The sequence below is a fragment of the Triplophysa rosa genome, linkage group LG4 (assembly GCF_024868665.1).
Source record: "Triplophysa rosa linkage group LG4, Trosa_1v2, whole genome shotgun sequence".
In the NCBI taxonomy this organism is placed as follows: domain Eukaryota; kingdom Metazoa; phylum Chordata; class Actinopteri; order Cypriniformes; family Nemacheilidae; genus Triplophysa; species Triplophysa rosa.
The window spans coordinates 16043033-16062923 of NC_079893.1; the positions used below are offsets into that span (position 1 = coordinate 16043033).

Consider the following 19891-nt stretch of genomic DNA (forward strand, 5'->3'; position numbering starts at 1 on the left):
AATAAAGCAACACGGAGTTAGCTTTCACTGTTATGCTGATGATACTCAACTTTATATTTCCTCGAAGCCTCATGAAACACAGCAGTTCCATCGAATAATGAAATGCATAGTCGATATAAAAAACTGGATGAGTAACAACTTTTTATTACTGAACTCGGACAAAACGAAGTGTTACTTATTGGACCGAAAACTGCTATAAGTAACAACCAAGAATACTGTTAACTATTGACGGATGTTCCATAAAACCCTCGTCGTCAGCAAAGAATCTTGGCGTTCTATTCGATAGTAATCTGTCATTTGAGAGCCACGTCGCCAACACCTGTAAAATTGCGTTTTTCCATCTTAAGAATATATCTAAACTACGTCATATGCTGTCAATCTCAGATGCAGAGAAGTTAATTCATGCATTCATGACATCAAGACTAGATTACTGTAATGCACTGTTAGGTGGTTGCCCTGCAGGCTTATTACAAAAACTCCAATTGGTCCAAAACGCGGCAGCTCGAGTTCTTACACGTACAAAAAAGTATGAACATATTAGCCCGGTTCTGTCAACCTTGCACTGGTTACCTATAAAGCATCGCGTTAACTTTAAAATCTTGCTTATTACCTATAAAGCCTTACATGGTTTAGCTCCTCAGTACTTGAATGAACTCCTTTTGTATTACAGTCCTTCACGTGCATTACGCTCTCAGGCGTCCTGTCAGTTGGTAATACCTAGAATTTCAAAATCAAGTGCAGGTGGTAGATCCTTTTCCTATCTAGCGCCTAAACTTTGGAATAGTCTTCCCTGCACTGTCCGGGAGGCAGACACACTCTGTCAGTTTAAATCTAGACTAAAGACGCATCTTTTTAATCTTGCATACACTACCTTCCATAATATAAATCTCTGAGGGTTTAGGCTGCATTATTTAGATCAACCGGAACCAAAAACACAACTGATGTACTTGTTGCATCAAAGAGTACAGAACAGTACTCTACTCTCAGCCAGTCTTGTCTCATTGTTCCAAGGTTACCACAGCGAGCAGGATGCAGTTCATGGCCTGACCTGATGGTAGAGCGGAGAATGGGAAGTGGGGACCTGACAAGAGCTGAGATGATAGAGCTGGATAAAGAAGGACGCGGTCTCTTGACATGTCTTCACCACAAAACTTCAAATGCTATTAGATTATTAATGATAATCTTAAACTATAATTTATTTTATTATTAAGTTTATTTATTTTATTTAGCCTTGTTGTGCAAGTTCTCTGGAGCTTGTGCAGAGGCAGCAGCTTTTGCCAGAGGGGAACTGGAATCCCCTGGTTGGGCCTGGGTTCTCCTGAGGTTTTTTTTCTCGATTAGAGTTTTGGGTTCCTCGCCACCGTTTGCATACTGTTTTTGCACTATCTGCCTGACCGGGGGGGCTGCTTTAGAATCTTAAAGTTTTACTTAATTAATATTGCATATAGGAATTTATTATCTGTTATATTGACCTGTGCTTCTCTCTCCTTTATCCTAAATGTGTGCTCTCACTGAGCGTGTGTGTGTGTGCGTACTTGTCTGTGTACGTACGTGTGTGTGTGTGTCTCTGTGTCTGTGTGTGTTGGTGCTGTGCGTGTTGTGTGTGTGGAGTGTTTTGTGTGTGGGTGTGTCTGTCTTCTGTGTTTTCAACCTTTTCTTGTTTTTGCAGGTACAACTTTGATTGTTTTGCTTGTAGTCAATGTGTCTCATGTACAGCTGCTTTGTAACAATGAAAATTGTAAAAGCGCTATATAAATAAAGTTGAGTTGAGAGTTGAGTTGAGTAATTGCAGTATGACGCATACTCTCAACGCAGAACCATAAATGTTCACGACGGCGTCGTCTACGTACGTAGGCTACGCCGTCCTACGCAGAACCATAAACTGACCTTTAGACACCCCGCAAGGCAGAGGACCAGACTGAGACCCACATAGAATATGTTAGGAGGACCCGAGTTGATGTCGAGGCTACATGAATGATGTTTTATTAAAGTAGCATCTGCTGCTTTGCATGGGAGTAAATGATGATAGTTAATGTAGAAATAAAGTGTTATTTTCTGAATTTTCATCAATTCCAGAACAGCATGAGACTTAAGGATATTTAATATTCTGTTCTCTTGGCATATAAAGAGGTTGGTTATGTTAGTGGTTTTCAGAGGTTATCATTGTCCTAAAGGTTAGAGCGTTTGCTTAGGTTAGGCTCAAAAACATAAATGCTGTTTCTCTATAAAAAGATTTCATTGGAGATGCTAAGATCTGCTCTTGCTTTGAATATGCATTGAGAATTGTTTATCCAGAGAATTTTGTTTAACCAGTGTCTATGATTAATTCAGTATTAAAGAAAAAACTAGTTGGAACAACTTAATAATTTTAGTAATTGACAGGGTTTTGTTAGGTTGATGTTACATAAAAATATATTTTAATTAAGAGAAAAAAGGTGATCTGTCTAACTCAAAAATAGTTTGTTGGATGAACTTCATTATGTTAGAAGCTGTCAAAACTCAGAAATATTGATGCAAACTGTTGCGTAAATTTTTTGTTGGGCCTTTTATGTGCATTGAGGTGAAGGGTAATTGGTCATCTACTTTTATTACACAAATTTGTAATTATTGCAAATTCACCATTGAATCTTTTGGGCAGAGATCTCATGCATAACATTGGCATTGAGATTGTATTTTCAAATGGCTTTCAGATGTCTCAAACGCAGCTGTTGTTTTGATGCCACATGAAGCAAAAGGATTTAAAAACAACATTGTTAAGGTAGGACTAACATTGTGGTCTCAAAACAAAGACAAATCTGGCCTAAACCCTCTACAAGGCAAAGTTGAAAATATGAATTCCAGTGTGCTTGAAGCAATACCCATTGTCACATGAGAAGGTTGAAGGTTTTCAATCTATTCTTGACAATTTTCTGGAACAAGGGGTCATGGGCCAATTCACTCATCACATGATACATCAATCTAATCTGTTAGGAAAACTGATGGAACAAGTTGGCATTTAACAGAAGACTTGAGGGCAATTAACTCATTAATAATTCCTCTGGCCCTGATTGTGCCTGATGTGCCAAATTCTATACCGCATAACCACAAATGTTTTACTGTTGTGGATTTATGTGCTGCATTTGTCATGATTCTGCCTCATCATGTCATGTCTGTCTTGGTCTTGTGGCAGGATCATGGCAGAAGCTTCATGTTTTGTGTGGAGAGGTGTAACAGGTTGTGTGTAGTGAGTTTCGAACCCAGGTCTCTGGTGTACTAAATGTGAGAGATAACACAGTGAGCTATTTACAAAGGTAAGTAACCCCAATTGCAGAAGGTCAGAGATACAGGAGACTTGAATTATCCAGCATGAATCTTTACTTAAAGTTAACACAAAATACAAAACAATATGGAAAGCCGTGCTTCCAAAAACAGTGTAACAAAGAGTAGACACGAGGGTCTAAAAACCATAACATAAACTAGACTTAGCTTGAGAAGACCAACATCTTGGATCACAGGAGTAATGGCTCAAGACTGAACACAGAGTCCAGGAACAAACAGAGTAATAAAGGGTGTGACACAGGTGTGGGCGATCAGCACGTAATCAAGTGAAGAGATGTGACAGCAGCGACCCCTGCAGTCACGGAGCGACCAGAACTGAAATGAGTGTCCCTTTGGTGACGCCTGATGGGAGGCTCCCGAAGGCGCCCCCTGCTGGCCAGGGTGAGACAAAAGTCCTGGGAAGAAACAGGATCATTATAAGATGGACATGTTATTGTTGGTTTTGACATAGCATGCGCTCTCTCCGGTCTCGTCTTTGGCCCCGCCCCTCTCGTTTCCCAATTTAGCCTTCCATTAGTGTTTCATCCCCGACACCTGTCCCTTGTTAATTATCATTTGTTAGTCTCCCTATTTAATGCCTGTGTTTGCTGTCCTATGCTCGTTTGTTTTGCTTCCATGCCTTGTTATCTTGCCTTGCGCGTTACCTGTAAACTACTCCTAGCCTTGTCCGTATTACCCGGTCTTGTTGCTGTGTGTATTTAGTTTAGTCCCAGTCGTGTTAAATTTATTTAGGTCCCTGTTCGGTCCCACTTTATATTAAGTGGCCCTAATACCTGTGAACTTGCATAGTAACTAGATGTGTACTTAGTATGTAACCACAGAGTAAGTACACATTGGTACATAGTATCTACAGCTGTACTATTTGTGTAAATATACATATGTAACAACTCACTGAATAGCTGGTCTAAGTACAAATGTGTAACAGGACATTGGTAACAACACTTCAGTAAGTGCACATGTGTAACAGGAGTTATGTAACTACATTTTGTAACAGCAATATATTCACAGAAGTTTGTCCACTTCCTCAGTCTTCAATGTTGCAGTTACTAGTTTGGAATACAACAACACTTTATGGAAATCATGATGATTGCTACGTGCATGCCATGTATTTAGCACATGACTAAACGGCAACTGTCCACTCAATATAAAGTGTAAAACAGTCACAACTAACTGTGTAATATGCAAAACCTTAACCTCTGTTTAACACTTTATATTGAGTGGACAGTTCCCGAGGAGTTACCATGTCATTACACTGGTGTTAAAGTGTTAAACGGAGGTTAAGGGGTTATTACACAGTAAGTTGTTTTGCACATGTTTTGCATATTACACAGTAAGTTGTGACTGTTTTATACTTTATATTCAGTTCCCGAGGAGATACCATGTAAGTACACTGGTATAACAAGGTGAAACCTTATTATTGATTCAACATTATTCACGCCTTTAGTCCTGTCTTAAATACATGGCATGCACGTAGGAATCATCATGATTTCCATAATGTGTTGTTGTAATCTCAGGCTCTCCTCTCCGCTTGTTCAAATCCTACCTCTCCGGCAGATCCTTCAGGGTGTCATGGAGGGTCTCACTGTCCACTGCTCACCGCATGATCACTGGGGTCCCTCAGGGATCGGCGCTTGGACCGCTGCTTTTTTCCATTTACACGACATCCTTGGGACCCATCATTTGGGCACACGACTTCTCCTATCACTGTTATGCTGACGATACCCAGATTTACATCTCATTTCACCCAGACAATACCACTGTAGCAGCTCGCATTACAGCCTGCCTAGAAGACATCTCAGCTTGGATGAAAGATTATCACCTCCAGCTGAACCCTGCCAAGACATAACTAATCCTATTTCCGGCACACCCCACGGTGCAACACAATCTCTCCATCCAACTTGGCAATACCACAACCACTCCTTCCAAAACAGCCAGGAACATCAGAGTAGAAATTTGATTTTGGCGCATTTGATGAACAGATGTCCTTCACTGATCACATTGCCAAGACAACGAGGTCATGCCGATATGCCTTATTCAACATTGGAAAGGTTAGACCCTATCTCACTGAGCATGCGGCACAACTCCTTGTCCAGGCCCTGGTAATCTCAAGGTTGGACTACTGCAATGCTCTCCTTGCTGGTCTTCCTGCAAAGGCTATCAAACCACTCCAGCTGGTTCAGAATGCAGCAGCATGCCTCGTCTTCCAACAGCTCAAAAGGGCTCATGTGACACCCCTTTTCATCTCTCTCCACTGGCTACCGGTTAAAGCCTGTATCAAATTCAAGTTACTAATGCTTGCCTTCTGGACTATCACTGGATCTGCACACTGCATACTTTCACACCCTCCTACACCCCATCAAGAACCCTGCGTTCAACAAACAAGCGGTGTCTTGTAATGCTTTCTCAAAAGGGCAGTAAATCGCTTTCCCACTGACTCTCATTCACAACTCCTTTCTGGTGGAACATTGTTCCTAACTCAGTCCGGTCAACCACATCTCTCACAACATTCAAAAAACTACTTAAAACCCATCACTTCTGTGAATACTTGACAGACAAATTAGAAAAAAAGAAAGAAAAAAAATAACTCTCTCTTTCTCTCAACAGGTATTGGTCTGCCTTTTGTTGAAACTAGTAACTTTGTATTAGCACATATTGTATTATTGCTCCTGTATGACAGGATCAATAATACAGGATGATCGCTTATTGCTCCCTGAACCCTCTGTAAGTCGCTTTGGTTAAAAGCGTCTGCTAAATGACTAAATGTAAATGTAAATGTATTCCAAACTGGTAACTGCAACATTGAAGACTAAGGAAGTGGACACACTTCTGTGAATATATTGTTGTTACAAAATGTAGTTACATAATTCCTGTTACACATGTGCACTTACTGAAGTGTTGTTNCAACGCGTCAACTCAACGCGGACCCTACGCGGACCGCAAGCGCTGTGATTGGTCGGTTTGGCAGCATCGTACTTCCTTCTACGCATTTCCGGCATCTTGTTCTCTGGTGTCTTCTTCCGGCAAGTTCAGAGTCCACAAAAGAACAACATGGTGAGCATCGACATCGACCAAGTTACTGAGCGTCTGATTGAAGAGGTTCGGAAATACACGCATCTGTATGACTCCTCTTCGGCGGACTATAAAGACTGTCAGATGGCGGCGAATTCTTGGAGAGAGATTTCCTCTAACATCGGTTTAGCTTCCATTGTCGTTTGCAAACACTAGCATACACACACACAAAACATCGGCGAAGAAGAGCAAACCCATGAAAACACAAAGAGCCAACTAGCGTTTCGGCGGTGTAATTGCAGTATGACGCATACTCTCAACGCAGAACCATAAATGTTCACGACGGCGTCGTCTACGTACGTAGGCTACGCCGTCCTACGCAGAACCATAAACTGACCTTTAGACACCCCGCAAGGCAGAGGACCAGACTGAGACCCACATAGAATATGTTAGGAGGACCCGAGTTGATGTCGAGGCTACATGAATGATGTTTTATTAAAGTAGCATCTGCTGCTTTGCATGGGAGTAAATGATGATAGTTAATGTAGAAATAAAGTGTTATTTTCTGAATTTTCATCAATTCCAGAACAGCATGAGACTTAAGGATATTTAATATTCTGTTCTCTTGGCATATAAAGAGGTTGGTTATGTTAGTGGTTTTCAGAGGTTATCATTGTCCTAAAGGTTAGAGCGTTTGCTTAGGTTAGGCTCAAAAACATAAATGCTGTTTCTCTATAAAAAGATTTCATTGGAGATGCTAAGATCTGCTCTTGCTTTGAATATGCATTGAGAATTGTTTATCCAGAGAATTTTGTTTAACCAGTGTCTATGATTAATTCAGTATTAAAGAAAAAACTAGTTGGAACAACTTAATAATTTTAGTAATTGACAGGGTTTTGTTAGGTTGATGTTACATAAAAATATATTTTAATTAAGAGAAAAAAGGTGATCTGTCTAACTCAAAAATAGTTTGTTGGATGAACTTCATTATGTTAGAAGCTGTCAAAACTCAGAAATATTGATGCAAACTGTTGCGTAAATTTTTTGTTGGGCCTTTTATGTGCATTGAGGTGAAGGGTAATTGGTCATCTACTTTTATTACACAAATTTGTAATTATTGCAAATTCACCATTGAATCTTTTGGGCAGAGATCTCATGCATAACATTGGCATTGAGATTGTATTTTCAAATGGCTTTCAGATGTCTCAAACGCAGCTGTTGTTTTGATGCCACATGAAGCAAAAGGATTTAAAAACAACATTGTTAAGGTAGGACTAACATTGTGGTCTCAAAACAAAGACAAATCTGGCCTAAACCCTCTACAAGGCAAAGTTGAAAATATGAATTCCAGTGTGCTTGAAGCAATACCCATTGTCACATGAGAAGGTTGAAGGTTTTCAATCTATTCTTGACAATTTTCTGGAACAAGGGGTCATGGGCCAATTCACTCATCACATGATACATCAATCTAATCTGTTAGGAAAACTGATGGAACAAGTTGGCATTTAACAGAAGACTTGAGGGCAATTAACTCATTAATAATTCCTCTGGCCCTGATTGTGCCTGATGTGCCAAATTCTATACCGCATAACCACAAATGTTTTACTGTTGTGGATTTATGTGCTGCATTTGTCATGATTCTGCCTCATCATGTCATGTCTGTCTTGGTCTTGTGGCAGGATCATGGCAGAAGCTTCATGTTTTGTGTGGAGAGGTGTAACAGGTTGTGTGTAGTGAGTTTCGAACCCAGGTCTCTGGTGTACTAAATGTGAGAGATAACACAGTGAGCTATTTACAAAGGTAAGTAACCCCAATTGCAGAAGGTCAGAGATACAGGAGACTTGAATTATCCAGCATGAATCTTTACTTAAAGTTAACACAAAATACAAAACAATATGGAAAGCCGTGCTTCCAAAAACAGTGTAACAAAGAGTAGACACGAGGGTCTAAAAACCATAACATAAACTAGACTTAGCTTGAGAAGACCAACATCTTGGATCACAGGAGTAATGGCTCAAGACTGAACACAGAGTCCAGGAACAAACAGAGTAATAAAGGGTGTGACACAGGTGTGGGCGATCAGCACGTAATCAAGTGAAGAGATGTGACAGCAGCGACCCCTGCAGTCACGGAGCGACCAGAACTGAAATGAGTGTCCCTTTGGTGACGCCTGATGGGAGGCTCCCGAAGGCGCCCCCTGCTGGCCAGGGTGAGACAAAAGTCCTGGGAAGAAACAGGATCATTATAAGATGGACATGTTATTGTTGGTTTTGACATAGCATGCGCTCTCTCCGGTCTCGTCTTTGGCCCCGCCCCTCTCGTTTCCCAATTTAGCCTTCCATTAGTGTTTCATCCCCGACACCTGTCCCTTGTTAATTATCATTTGTTAGTCTCCCTATTTAATGCCTGTGTTTGCTGTCCTATGCTCGTTTGTTTTGCTTCCATGCCTTGTTATCTTGCCTTGCGCGTTACCTGTAAACTACTCCTAGCCTTGTCCGTATTACCCGGTCTTGTTGCTGTGTGTATTTAGTTTAGTCCCAGTCGTGTTAAATTTATTTAGGTCCCTGTTCGGTCCCACTTTATATTAAGTGGCCCTAATACCTGTGAACTTGCATAGTAACTAGATGTGTACTTAGTATGTAACCACAGAGTAAGTACACATTGGTACATAGTATCTACAGCTGTACTATTTGTGTAAATATACATATGTAACAACTCACTGAATAGCTGGTCTAAGTACAAATGTGTAACAGGACATTGGTAACAACACTTCAGTAAGTGCACATGTGTAACAGGAGTTATGTAACTACATTTTGTAACAGCAATATATTCACAGAAGTTTGTCCACTTCCTCAGTCTTCAATGTTGCAGTTACTAGTTTGGAATACAACAACACTTTATGGAAATCATGATGATTGCTACGTGCATGCCATGTATTTAGCACATGACTAAACGGCAACTGTCCACTCAATATAAAGTGTAAAACAGTCACAACTAACTGTGTAATATGCAAAACCTTAACCTCTGTTTAACACTTTATATTGAGTGGACAGTTCCCGAGGAGTTACCATGTCATTACACTGGTGTTAAAGTGTTAAACGGAGGTTAAGGGGTTATTACACAGTAAGTTGTTTTGCACATGTTTTGCATATTACACAGTAAGTTGTGACTGTTTTATACTTTATATTCAGTTCCCGAGGAGATACCATGTAAGTACACTGGTATAACAAGGTGAAACCTTATTATTGATTCAACATTATTCACGCCTTTAGTCCTGTCTTAAATACATGGCATGCACGTAGGAATCATCATGATTTCCATAATGTGTTGTTGTAATCTCAGGCTCTCCTCTCCGCTTGTTCAAATCCTACCTCTCCGGCAGATCCTTCAGGGTGTCATGGAGGGTCTCACTGTCCACTGCTCACCGCATGATCACTGGGGTCCCTCAGGGATCGGCGCTTGGACCGCTGCTTTTTTCCATTTACACGACATCCTTGGGACCCATCATTTGGGCACACGACTTCTCCTATCACTGTTATGCTGACGATACCCAGATTTACATCTCATTTCACCCAGACAATACCACTGTAGCAGCTCGCATTACAGCCTGCCTAGAAGACATCTCAGCTTGGATGAAAGATTATCACCTCCAGCTGAACCCTGCCAAGACATAACTAATCCTATTTCCGGCACACCCCACGGTGCAACACAATCTCTCCATCCAACTTGGCAATACCACAACCACTCCTTCCAAAACAGCCAGGAACATCAGAGTAGAAATTTGATTTTGGCGCATTTGATGAACAGATGTCCTTCACTGATCACATTGCCAAGACAACGAGGTCATGCCGATATGCCTTATTCAACATTGGAAAGGTTAGACCCTATCTCACTGAGCATGCGGCACAACTCCTTGTCCAGGCCCTGGTAATCTCAAGGTTGGACTACTGCAATGCTCTCCTTGCTGGTCTTCCTGCAAAGGCTATCAAACCACTCCAGCTGGTTCAGAATGCAGCAGCATGCCTCGTCTTCCAACAGCTCAAAAGGGCTCATGTGACACCCCTTTTCATCTCTCTCCACTGGCTACCGGTTAAAGCCTGTATCAAATTCAAGTTACTAATGCTTGCCTTCTGGACTATCACTGGATCTGCACACTGCATACTTTCACACCCTCCTACACCCCATCAAGAACCCTGCGTTCAACAAACAAGCGGTGTCTTGTAATGCTTTCTCAAAAGGGCAGTAAATCGCTTTCCCACTGACTCTCATTCACAACTCCTTTCTGGTGGAACATTGTTCCTAACTCAGTCCGGTCAACCACATCTCTCACAACATTCAAAAAACTACTTAAAACCCATCACTTCTGTGAATACTTGACAGACAAATTAGAAAAAAAGAAAGAAAAAAAATAACTCTCTCTTTCTCTCAACAGGTATTGGTCTGCCTTTTGTTGAAACTAGTAACTTTGTATTAGCACATATTGTATTATTGCTCCTGTATGACAGGATCAATAATACAGGATGATCGCTTATTGCTCCCTGAACCCTCTGTAAGTCGCTTTGGTTAAAAGCGTCTGCTAAATGACTAAATGTAAATGTAAATGTATTCCAAACTGGTAACTGCAACATTGAAGACTAAGGAAGTGGACACACTTCTGTGAATATATTGTTGTTACAAAATGTAGTTACATAATTCCTGTTACACATGTGCACTTACTGAAGTGTTGTTACCAATGTCCTGTGACACATTTGTACTTAGACCAGCTATTCAGTGGGTTGTTACATGTCTGGGTTTTGAGGGAGGAATAACCCAATTGACGGGCCCAAAAGGCCATAGATTTTTACTATTTAAATCTGCACGTACATATAGATCAAGTTCAGTGATCTTAAATATACAAACAAGTTTTGGGAGACTCCATTACTTCATTCAATTGAGGGTGTCACGGCTGGTGTGTAAAGAACCCAATTGCAGGCAGGCAATGAAGGGGTTAACAGAAACAAGACTTTATTTACAAGAAACACAAAACAAAAACCCACGATGGGGGAAAACACAATACAATAAGATAATGACAGGACGACTACTAACTAACACTAAACTGAAAATAAACAACACTAGATAAACCAAACTAAACACTTACTCCAAACGGACCACGAGCACGGGAGAAACAGGAAATCACAGGATACAATAAACAAGGACCGCCACCAAAGACACCATATACAATGCACGAGCACAGGACAAAGAAACAAGAGGGTATTTAAAGGAAAGACAAACAAGGGATAACGAACGAGGACAGGTGTGGAACATAAGACACAAGAGGGAGACAATACAGGAAACGAGAGGGGCGGGGACAATGACGAGACACGAGAAAACACATGAGAAGTAAAAAACAAACATCTCATGGCTTCTCGCATAAAACAAGGGATCCTGCCGTGATTCTGCTAGAAGATCAAAAAAGACATGACAAGATGGGCAGAATCACGACAGAGGGAACAAGTTTACTCATTCAACAGTGTAGTCAACTTATAGTATTTGTGTTTTCAGTGTAGTACAAGTCACTAGTCAGTTATTATCTATACTCAAATCTGTAGGGCAACAATGATTTGTGACACATACTAATAGTGGACACTGTTGCACATGCATGCAAGCTACCTCACACCACCCACAATAATGATTGCGATATTTAAAATAACATAATAGCTTCTGGACTAAGGCAGTGAATATTTCCTCAAAAAAATATATTTTCTAAAACTATGGAAATTACTACTTAGATATACAACCAAAATTATACACTTTTTTCTGGTAACTTTATTGAAAAAGGTTAACTACATAAAGGCAAACAATTGTAGTTCCCAGAATGTTATGGACGTAAGTAGAACCCCTGGGAATCAAAAACTGAAAACATTCTGGAAAGCAAAATTTGGTAACCAAAAACTATTTACGTTCCCCTACCCTTCCAGGAACATTATCCTAACTTATTTTATTCGGATCGTTTCGGTACCAATGTACATCAATAGTTAGTCTAATCAAATTAAAATACCTCAAAGTTAAATTAATATATTCTGTTAAAAATAAAAGTAATCTTCAATTTCAATTTAAATAATTTGCAATACAACTGCACTGTATACCCCAGCATCATCAGACATATATAGTAATTAGGTAAATTGTTTAAATAATCAGAGACTACAACATAATATAAATGTATTAATCATCTGTTTGACAAATGAATACATGTTTAGGGTACTTGACGTGGTGCTGTAGTCCTCGGACTCGAGTCCGGACTCGAGACGTTTTTTTATCGTCTCGGACTTGTCTTGGACTCGTTGGTATTTGAACTCGGACTTGTCTGTTGTTCTAGTCGGACTCGTCCGAGTCCAGCGATATATGTTTTATTTTCTCCTTCAAAACAAAACATTGATAGAGCAATATTCTTGTGATCCGAAAACTAATTATCCGAAAACTGTTGCCGACTCTCGACTCTAGAACGAGAGCTGCACGTGCTCATAAATTCTCTTTTCACACAGCAGTTCAGTTCAGTGTGTGCTGTTGTTGTAATTAAATAACTCCGGTATATTGGTTCAAGTCCACGGGACTGTCATGCACGCCAGAAAGTGAATAACTGAATTAATTTGTGGATGATATTAAGTGTTTACGGGAGACGCTAAACGGGAACGATTCAGCTGAACTGGTTCGACCGGTTCACTAAAAATAAAGAACCGGTTCGAATGAATGAATTGTCCGCGGCGTAGTGATGGGAATTATGATTCATTTGAGTGATTCGTTCTTTTTCAGTTCGTTCACCAAAATGATTTGTTCAGATTTGTTCACTGATTCGTTCAGTGACCATTTCTATAATACGCCAGCAGGTGGCGAAAAAGAGTTGTGTTATGTCAACGTACGTATTAATGGACGTATAAACTGATTACAGGCTTTATTAAAATGTGTGTCTCTGATCTACTCATTAAATAAATAAAATAAGTCTAAATAAGTGGTTCAGATGACCAACGCACAAGGTTTTTCTGCATAATTAAAAAGTTAATTGTTTGGTCATTTACACATTCATAAATCTGGGATTATGTTAAACGTAAAGTTTATGTATTTTAAATAAACAAGCATGCAAAGTATCTGTTGTGTTCTTCTGTGCATGTTGACCAGTAGGTGGCAGTAGAGGTTGCTGTTATGTGTGTGTTATGTGTGTGTATCCTCCTGTTTCCTGCATCGCTGCCGGCAGCTTGTTTGTATCAGTGCGCTTACCACTTCGCTCTAATATTAGTGTATTTTATTATCGTTAATTATTATTGTCGTTGCTAAAGTTCATTTCGTTCATGAACGACAGGTACCAGTTCGTTCAATTCGTTCACGAGCGAGATCTCTCACTCTCGTTCAGACTCAACGGCGACTTGGTCAGTGTGGGCGTATTCATTCAGTGGAAGATCTAACCAATTACATGTCCCTTCACAGCCGGAACTGGAATGCTATTTGCTGACGTGACGCGAATGAGAGCTAACCAATACTTTTTTGTTTTACAGTTTTTAGAGAAGTGCATGACATGAATTAAACGTAATGAAGTCGTTTTTATTTGAAAAAAACAACAACAATAAATGATACAAAATGCACACAAAACACCTGTGCTTGCAGTAAAATAACTGAGTAAACAGGGCTTGGCATTTTCCATGCAATAAAAATGACAATGTTAATTTGTCTTTGTTACATTTAACCATCAGCTTGCATTATTTTATTATTTTCCTAAGGATCTTTACATTGTGTCCGTTTCTGTACTTGTTGAACAAGGGACCTTTCATTTCGTTTACGAGGCAGAAGTAAGGGTCCTTTCGTTCACTTACGAACGAGATGAACGAGATCACTGATCGTTCATTTCGTTCACGAACGAGTATCAGCGGGTCCTTTCGTTCACTTACGAACGAGATGACTGATCGTTCATATCGTTCATGAACGAGAATCAGCGGGTCTCGTTCAGACTCAAACACAGGCTCGTTCGTTCAGTGAACGGCGTATTCGTTCAGTACATTCAACCAATCATATGCTCTGTCAAAGCTCACTCTCGAACGCCATTGGCTCGTGCTTTAGACACACGTTTAAGCCAAGACGCTCTGTGCTCGAGGGAGAGATTTCAGTGAACGAGAAATATGAGTCATTGCATTTCGTGAACGAGAACGATTCGTTCACTTTAAAGAAAGAACGATTCGTTCACTAACGAAACATCACTAGAACACACCTACTGTCTGCAGAAACAGCGGACACGTGTTTCATCAGCCAAACCTTGCTAAACAGCAACTGGCATTACTCACGAATAAAGACCATCTTATAAAGGTATGCTGTAGTAACTGTTACTAATTGTCATATTATATATATATATATATAAATATATTTATTTTATATTTAATATATATATATATAATATTGTGTAGATTACCGTGATGATTTTCCATATGATAAACCACAACAGCTTGTATTTAGTGCCATCACTGAATTACTTGAAAATGTCATTGTACCTTATGCTGAAGTTACATCAGCCAAAGCTGTAAGGTTACTTTCTGTTTTGTGAACTATGCCGTTCCTTCAGTGGAGTTTCATAAGGGTGTACAAGTCTTACCAGTTTGATATATGGCTGGTATTTACAGGCTAGATGCAGATAACTACAATACAGTATGATGTGATCTTTGATGATCCTTGGTAAAATGTAGCCATCTTGGACTGAAGTCACCCTGTGATCAGAATGCATGCTTCTTAGCAAGGTTGCAGTTTTATTTTGTGTAATTATGCGTGATAAAGTTTGTACATGTAAGATTTGTTAAAAGATATAAACATTTACAATTTAAATGGTTTCTGTGATGGAGTGTATTCCTTCAAAATATCTGTAGAAGAAAGTTGTGCATTTTATTGGTGTTCTTTGGAATAGTGTAATTTGGAATAATTTATTACCAATATGTATGCACCATAATGTCATATTATAGTATTATTGGAACATTATATTTGCCATTTGTGTTACAACTGTATATTGGCAACTACTTTGAAAATATGCAAACTGAACAGTAAAATAACATGATGTTATATTTAGACAATATTAATAATCTTGCTCCCTTCTTTTTTCTCATTAACATTTATTTTATTCATCTCCAGCAGCAGTATGTGTGGTATATGGGCATTGTTTGGCAGTGATGAGTGTCTCGCAGTTCAGATCATTAATGCCATGAAGATTGCGCATCGCGGTCCTGACGCTTTCCGCTTTGAGAATGTCAATGATTTTACCAACTGCTGCTTTGGATTTCACCGCCTGGCCATTGTGGACAAGCTGTATGGCATGCAGCCTCTACGTGTCAAGAAGTTTCCCCACCTCTGGTTGTGTTACAACGGTGAGATCTACAACCACATCAGGGTAAGTAGCCAAACTTGTTTCTTGTGTTTCAATAATGATTTTTGTTATTATTTTACCTACTAATATCAATAGCTCATAACTTACACAGTATCCGTTCCTCATGTGCTTTCATTTGTTGGTCAAAGTTTCACCTTCTTCGCCATCTTGGTGCTATTTATATATTTAATGTTGTATTAGAAAAACACTAAGGTTCAAATTGTTCGACTTATTATTAGCAGTTTTAACAGTATCATCCCTTAACGGATCTTCTCTTATAGCTAAAGGATCACTTTGAGTTTGATTATCAGACCAAAGTTGATGGAGAGATTCTTCTGCACCTGTATGATCGCTTTGGGATTGAGAAGATGGCGTCTCTGCTAGATGGTGTATTTGCCTTTATCTTGTTAGACACTACTAAGAGAAAGGTTTTCCTGGGCAGAGATACCTATGGTGTAAGGCCTTTGTTCAAGATGATTACCGATGATGGCTTTCTAGCTGTTTGCTCTGAGGCCAAAGGTAAAATCCAAACTGTTATTCTCCTACATTTCCGGCCGTATTTTGCTTCACAGTTACATAGTCTAAATGTGATTCTGACAGCATTAAGTCATTTAAATGTTATCCACACAGGTTTAACAGAGATCAAACACTCCATGTCCACTCCTGCAAAGATCACCCCCTTTCCACCGGGACACTTTGAAGAATTTAACCTCAAGCGTTCGGGAAAAGTAGAGCATGTTCAGCTGTATCGTTTCCACAACTTCACAGACGAACCCAAACACGCCACCTACGACATCGTGGAGGGACTTGGCACAGGTAGATGTGTAATGTAGACACATGCTAGAAACTTAATGGCGTCAACAGCCGCAATGACTTTGTACTTGGCAAGGTAGCGATGGCATTTCACAAAATTATTCAGTAATGTACTTATTTTTTTAGAAAGTTGTTATACTATTGTTGACTAGTTTGTGTTGCCCTTCCTTGACGTGTGGGTGTTTCCTCAATTAGGGGAACTTACCAAACCGGTTTGTACTGGAACTTTTTAATGATGTATTTTAAAAAAAATGAAATAAAATGCATTATTACTCCAATCAAAATGGGCACCTAAAAATCAAAATCTGTTGTTTAGCAAGTACAAAAAAAATGTAAACGTAAGCTTGATGTCATTTGACTTTAACCCAGATGAGAAACATAAGTATGTAAATCAAATATGGCGAGATGAAAACAAACATTATAGATTCCTGGTTCAAAGGTGGCTCTAATATGTTTGAATATGATTCAGGCTTTGAACTGGAGATTGTCAAGAGCAACATTAGGATCCTGTTTGAAAATGCTGTAAGGAAGCGATTGATGGGTCAAAGAAGAATTGGCTGTCTCCTCTCAGGTACCTGTGCTTATTGTAGTGTATTTCGGGGAAACAATGAGTTTAACCACAGTAACATACGTATAATTAATTGTGATTAACCATTAATTATTTTATACACTTTAACCTGATGCAGCAGAGCTAATAACAGCAACAAACTAAAATGTACTCGTCCAGCGAGTGATCAGCAGGTCGTATATTAACTCTAAGAAATATTACTCCCCTGGCCTGGAAAAACAATATTCTTACTGTAGTACAGTACCACTTCAGAAATCTTAACGAAATCAAGCAGTTTAAGTGACCTTGATATGTGATAAATAAACACAGAAACAATTCGAGCGTGGATACACATGCGGATTATTTATCTACGCTACGGGGGAACTAAAACCAACTACTAACAAAGACCAAACATTAACAAACAAACATAAAAACGTAAAACAGTAGAGAATGAAAGAAATAGATAAAGCAAAGAAAAAGGCAGTATTAAATCAGCTATTCACATCTGCACGAACCATCAAGGACAAATCTCCTTATTTAAAAGGGGCAAAGCTTATTAGCAACTGGTTAGCAATAGTTCAGATACTTGCATTGGCTTCTTTGTTTCTCGGGACACGTGCTGGCGCGCGTATCAAAGGGTCCTGATGCGTTCAGAGCAGGCCGTGAGTCCGTTGATTTAGCTTGAAGCAAAACTGCCTGAAGAATGCTGTCTCTGAGGAGAGGCAGGTCTCGAGAGGTTGACAGAAGACGAGTGAGCGAAAGCGCAGGAGCGCGAACGCACCCAAGCGAACGAACATACACAAAAGAGCAAACTTTCCTGCGTGTTCAGATGTTTTAACACAGAGGGCGTCATACCCCTCCAAGGTGGGCGATCCAATGAGATGAGTTTTGGGTGCGAAAACATGTTTCTTTGTCCGGCACACTAACTCATTTGCATTTATGGTCACCTGGTAGTTTGGAGCAGGAATCGACTTAGAATAGAATAAAATGAGTATGGTATAAAATACATTACTGTGCTATACACCATATTCTAATACATGAAAAGGGAAACACGTAGATATGAAACATGAAGGGCTTACAATTACATTGACCTGTAGTTTGGACAAGAATGTAAATATACACAGAATACCACTAAGCACATATGCCTTTGAGGTTATAGGTGAAGGAGAATAACATAGAGGCAAGCATACAATGTGGAGATTCATGTGTATACACTTTAAACCAGTCTTTTGTGGCTAAGGAAAGAGAAAGAGACATTCTTTTGGAAGAATTTGAGGCTCTCAGTCCCTGGGGCCCACATGGCTTTTCTCACTTTGGTGAACAGTCCTGTCCTCCCCCCAAGAACCTCCTTTGAAGTCTAGGGGAGAGTATCCGAATCTGTCCTGGTTTAGATGAAGGTGTTGAGAATAGGACATTTGGCCAGACTTGTTGGTGCCTGGTCGTAGTCCTGCTGAGAGGTTACTGTGTTTTATGATCACAGATGGTAAACTTTGATCCGACCATACCCTACATTATTTACTTATTTGCTTTTAATATACTATTTTTAACTCTTCCTTAATGCTTACTGTATATGTTCAGGCGGTCTTGATTCCAGTCTGGTTACTGCAACAGTTGTGAAACTGGCAAAAGAAGAGAACCTCGATTATAAGATTCAAACCTTTGCCATCGGCACTGAGGACAGCACAGATATAATAGCTGCTCGCAAGGCAAGCGACATGTCGAAGATGCTTGATATTTTTGAACATACACATGTATGTAGGGTCAGATCAGTTGGGTTTTAACTGGTTTTGTGTCTCAGGTGGCAGCTCACATAGGCAGTGAGCACCATGAGGTGAGCTTCACTCCTGAGGAAGGTATCCGTGCCATACAGGAAGTCATCTTTCACTTGGAAAGTTATGACATCACAACTGTGCGTGCATCTGTTGGTAAATGTGCAAGAACAAAGCAGACTAAGAATTAATAAATGTATTGACGGAAATAGTTTTAAAGAGTTTTACATCAAAAAGTCTGATCCATAAGTTAGTATAATATTGCTGTCACTAAATATAGCTCGATGAACATTATTGTACACCAACTAAAATGATAATTCCAATATAAAAACACACCCTCATGTCAAGTTCATGTCAACTTTCTAAATACTGTACATTTCTACACTCAATATGCAGTGTGATTTCATAACCACTAGATGACAGCAGTGCTCAGCATTTACATTCAGGCACACATCTGTTTTGTATTTGTCTTGAGGTATGTACCTGATCTCAAAGTTTATCCGTGAGAAGACAGACAGGGTTGTGATTTTCTCAGGTGAAGGTTCTGATGAACTGACACAAGGATACATCTACTTTCATAAGGTACATGTCATTGCATGCTCATTTATTCCTTGATTCATTTACATTTAAGCATTTGGCAGAAGCTTTTATCCAAAACGACTTACATTGCATTATACTATACATTTGATTCTGACTATGTGCAATCCCTGGGATCGAATCCATGACCTTGGCGTTGCTAGCACCATGCTCTAACCACTGAGCTACAGGAAAGCATTTAATAATCCATATACTGCCAATATGATATCTATAATGTCTAGGGCTGCAACTAACGATTATTTTGATAATCGATTAGTTTGAAGATTATTTTTTCGATTAATCGATTAATCGGATAAAAATGTAATTACATATTTTGCTTATAATAAGTAAATCAGATATGGGAAAAGTATACACAACTGAACTCATTAGCCTTCTCCCAAAATGTTGTGAATGTCTCCATAATTAACACACCTGGTGAGTTGATTCATGTGTGTCATATTAGAAGCAACTGACAATAGTCTCTCCCAA

General features: G+C 39.5%; 1 protein-coding gene across 5 annotated transcripts; it reads left to right on the forward strand.

Annotated features, from left to right (window-relative positions):
* Positions 1 to 14138: 14138 nt before the first annotated feature.
* LOC130553724 (asparagine synthetase [glutamine-hydrolyzing]-like) lies at positions 14139 to 19456 on the forward strand. Of its 5 annotated transcripts, none has more exons than XM_057332879.1 (8): positions 14139 to 14655; positions 15469 to 15721; positions 15979 to 16216; positions 16328 to 16513; positions 16980 to 17081; positions 18636 to 18763; positions 18856 to 18982; positions 19302 to 19456. In XM_057332879.1, exons 2-8 carry the CDS (start codon positions 15473 to 15475, stop codon positions 19439 to 19441), a joined length of 1170 nt encoding a protein of 389 aa, XP_057188862.1. In that variant the 5' UTR covers positions 14139 to 14655; positions 15469 to 15472; the 3' UTR covers positions 19442 to 19456. The 5 variants fall into 5 exon arrangements, with proteins under 5 accessions (XP_057188862.1, XP_057188861.1, XP_057188865.1 ...); XM_057332878.1 differs by having other exon boundaries at positions 14156 to 14655; positions 15466 to 15721; XM_057332882.1 differs by having other exon boundaries at positions 14190 to 14655; positions 15466 to 15721; positions 18856 to 18966; positions 19302 to 19409.
* Positions 19457 to 19891: the final 435 nt, after the last annotated feature.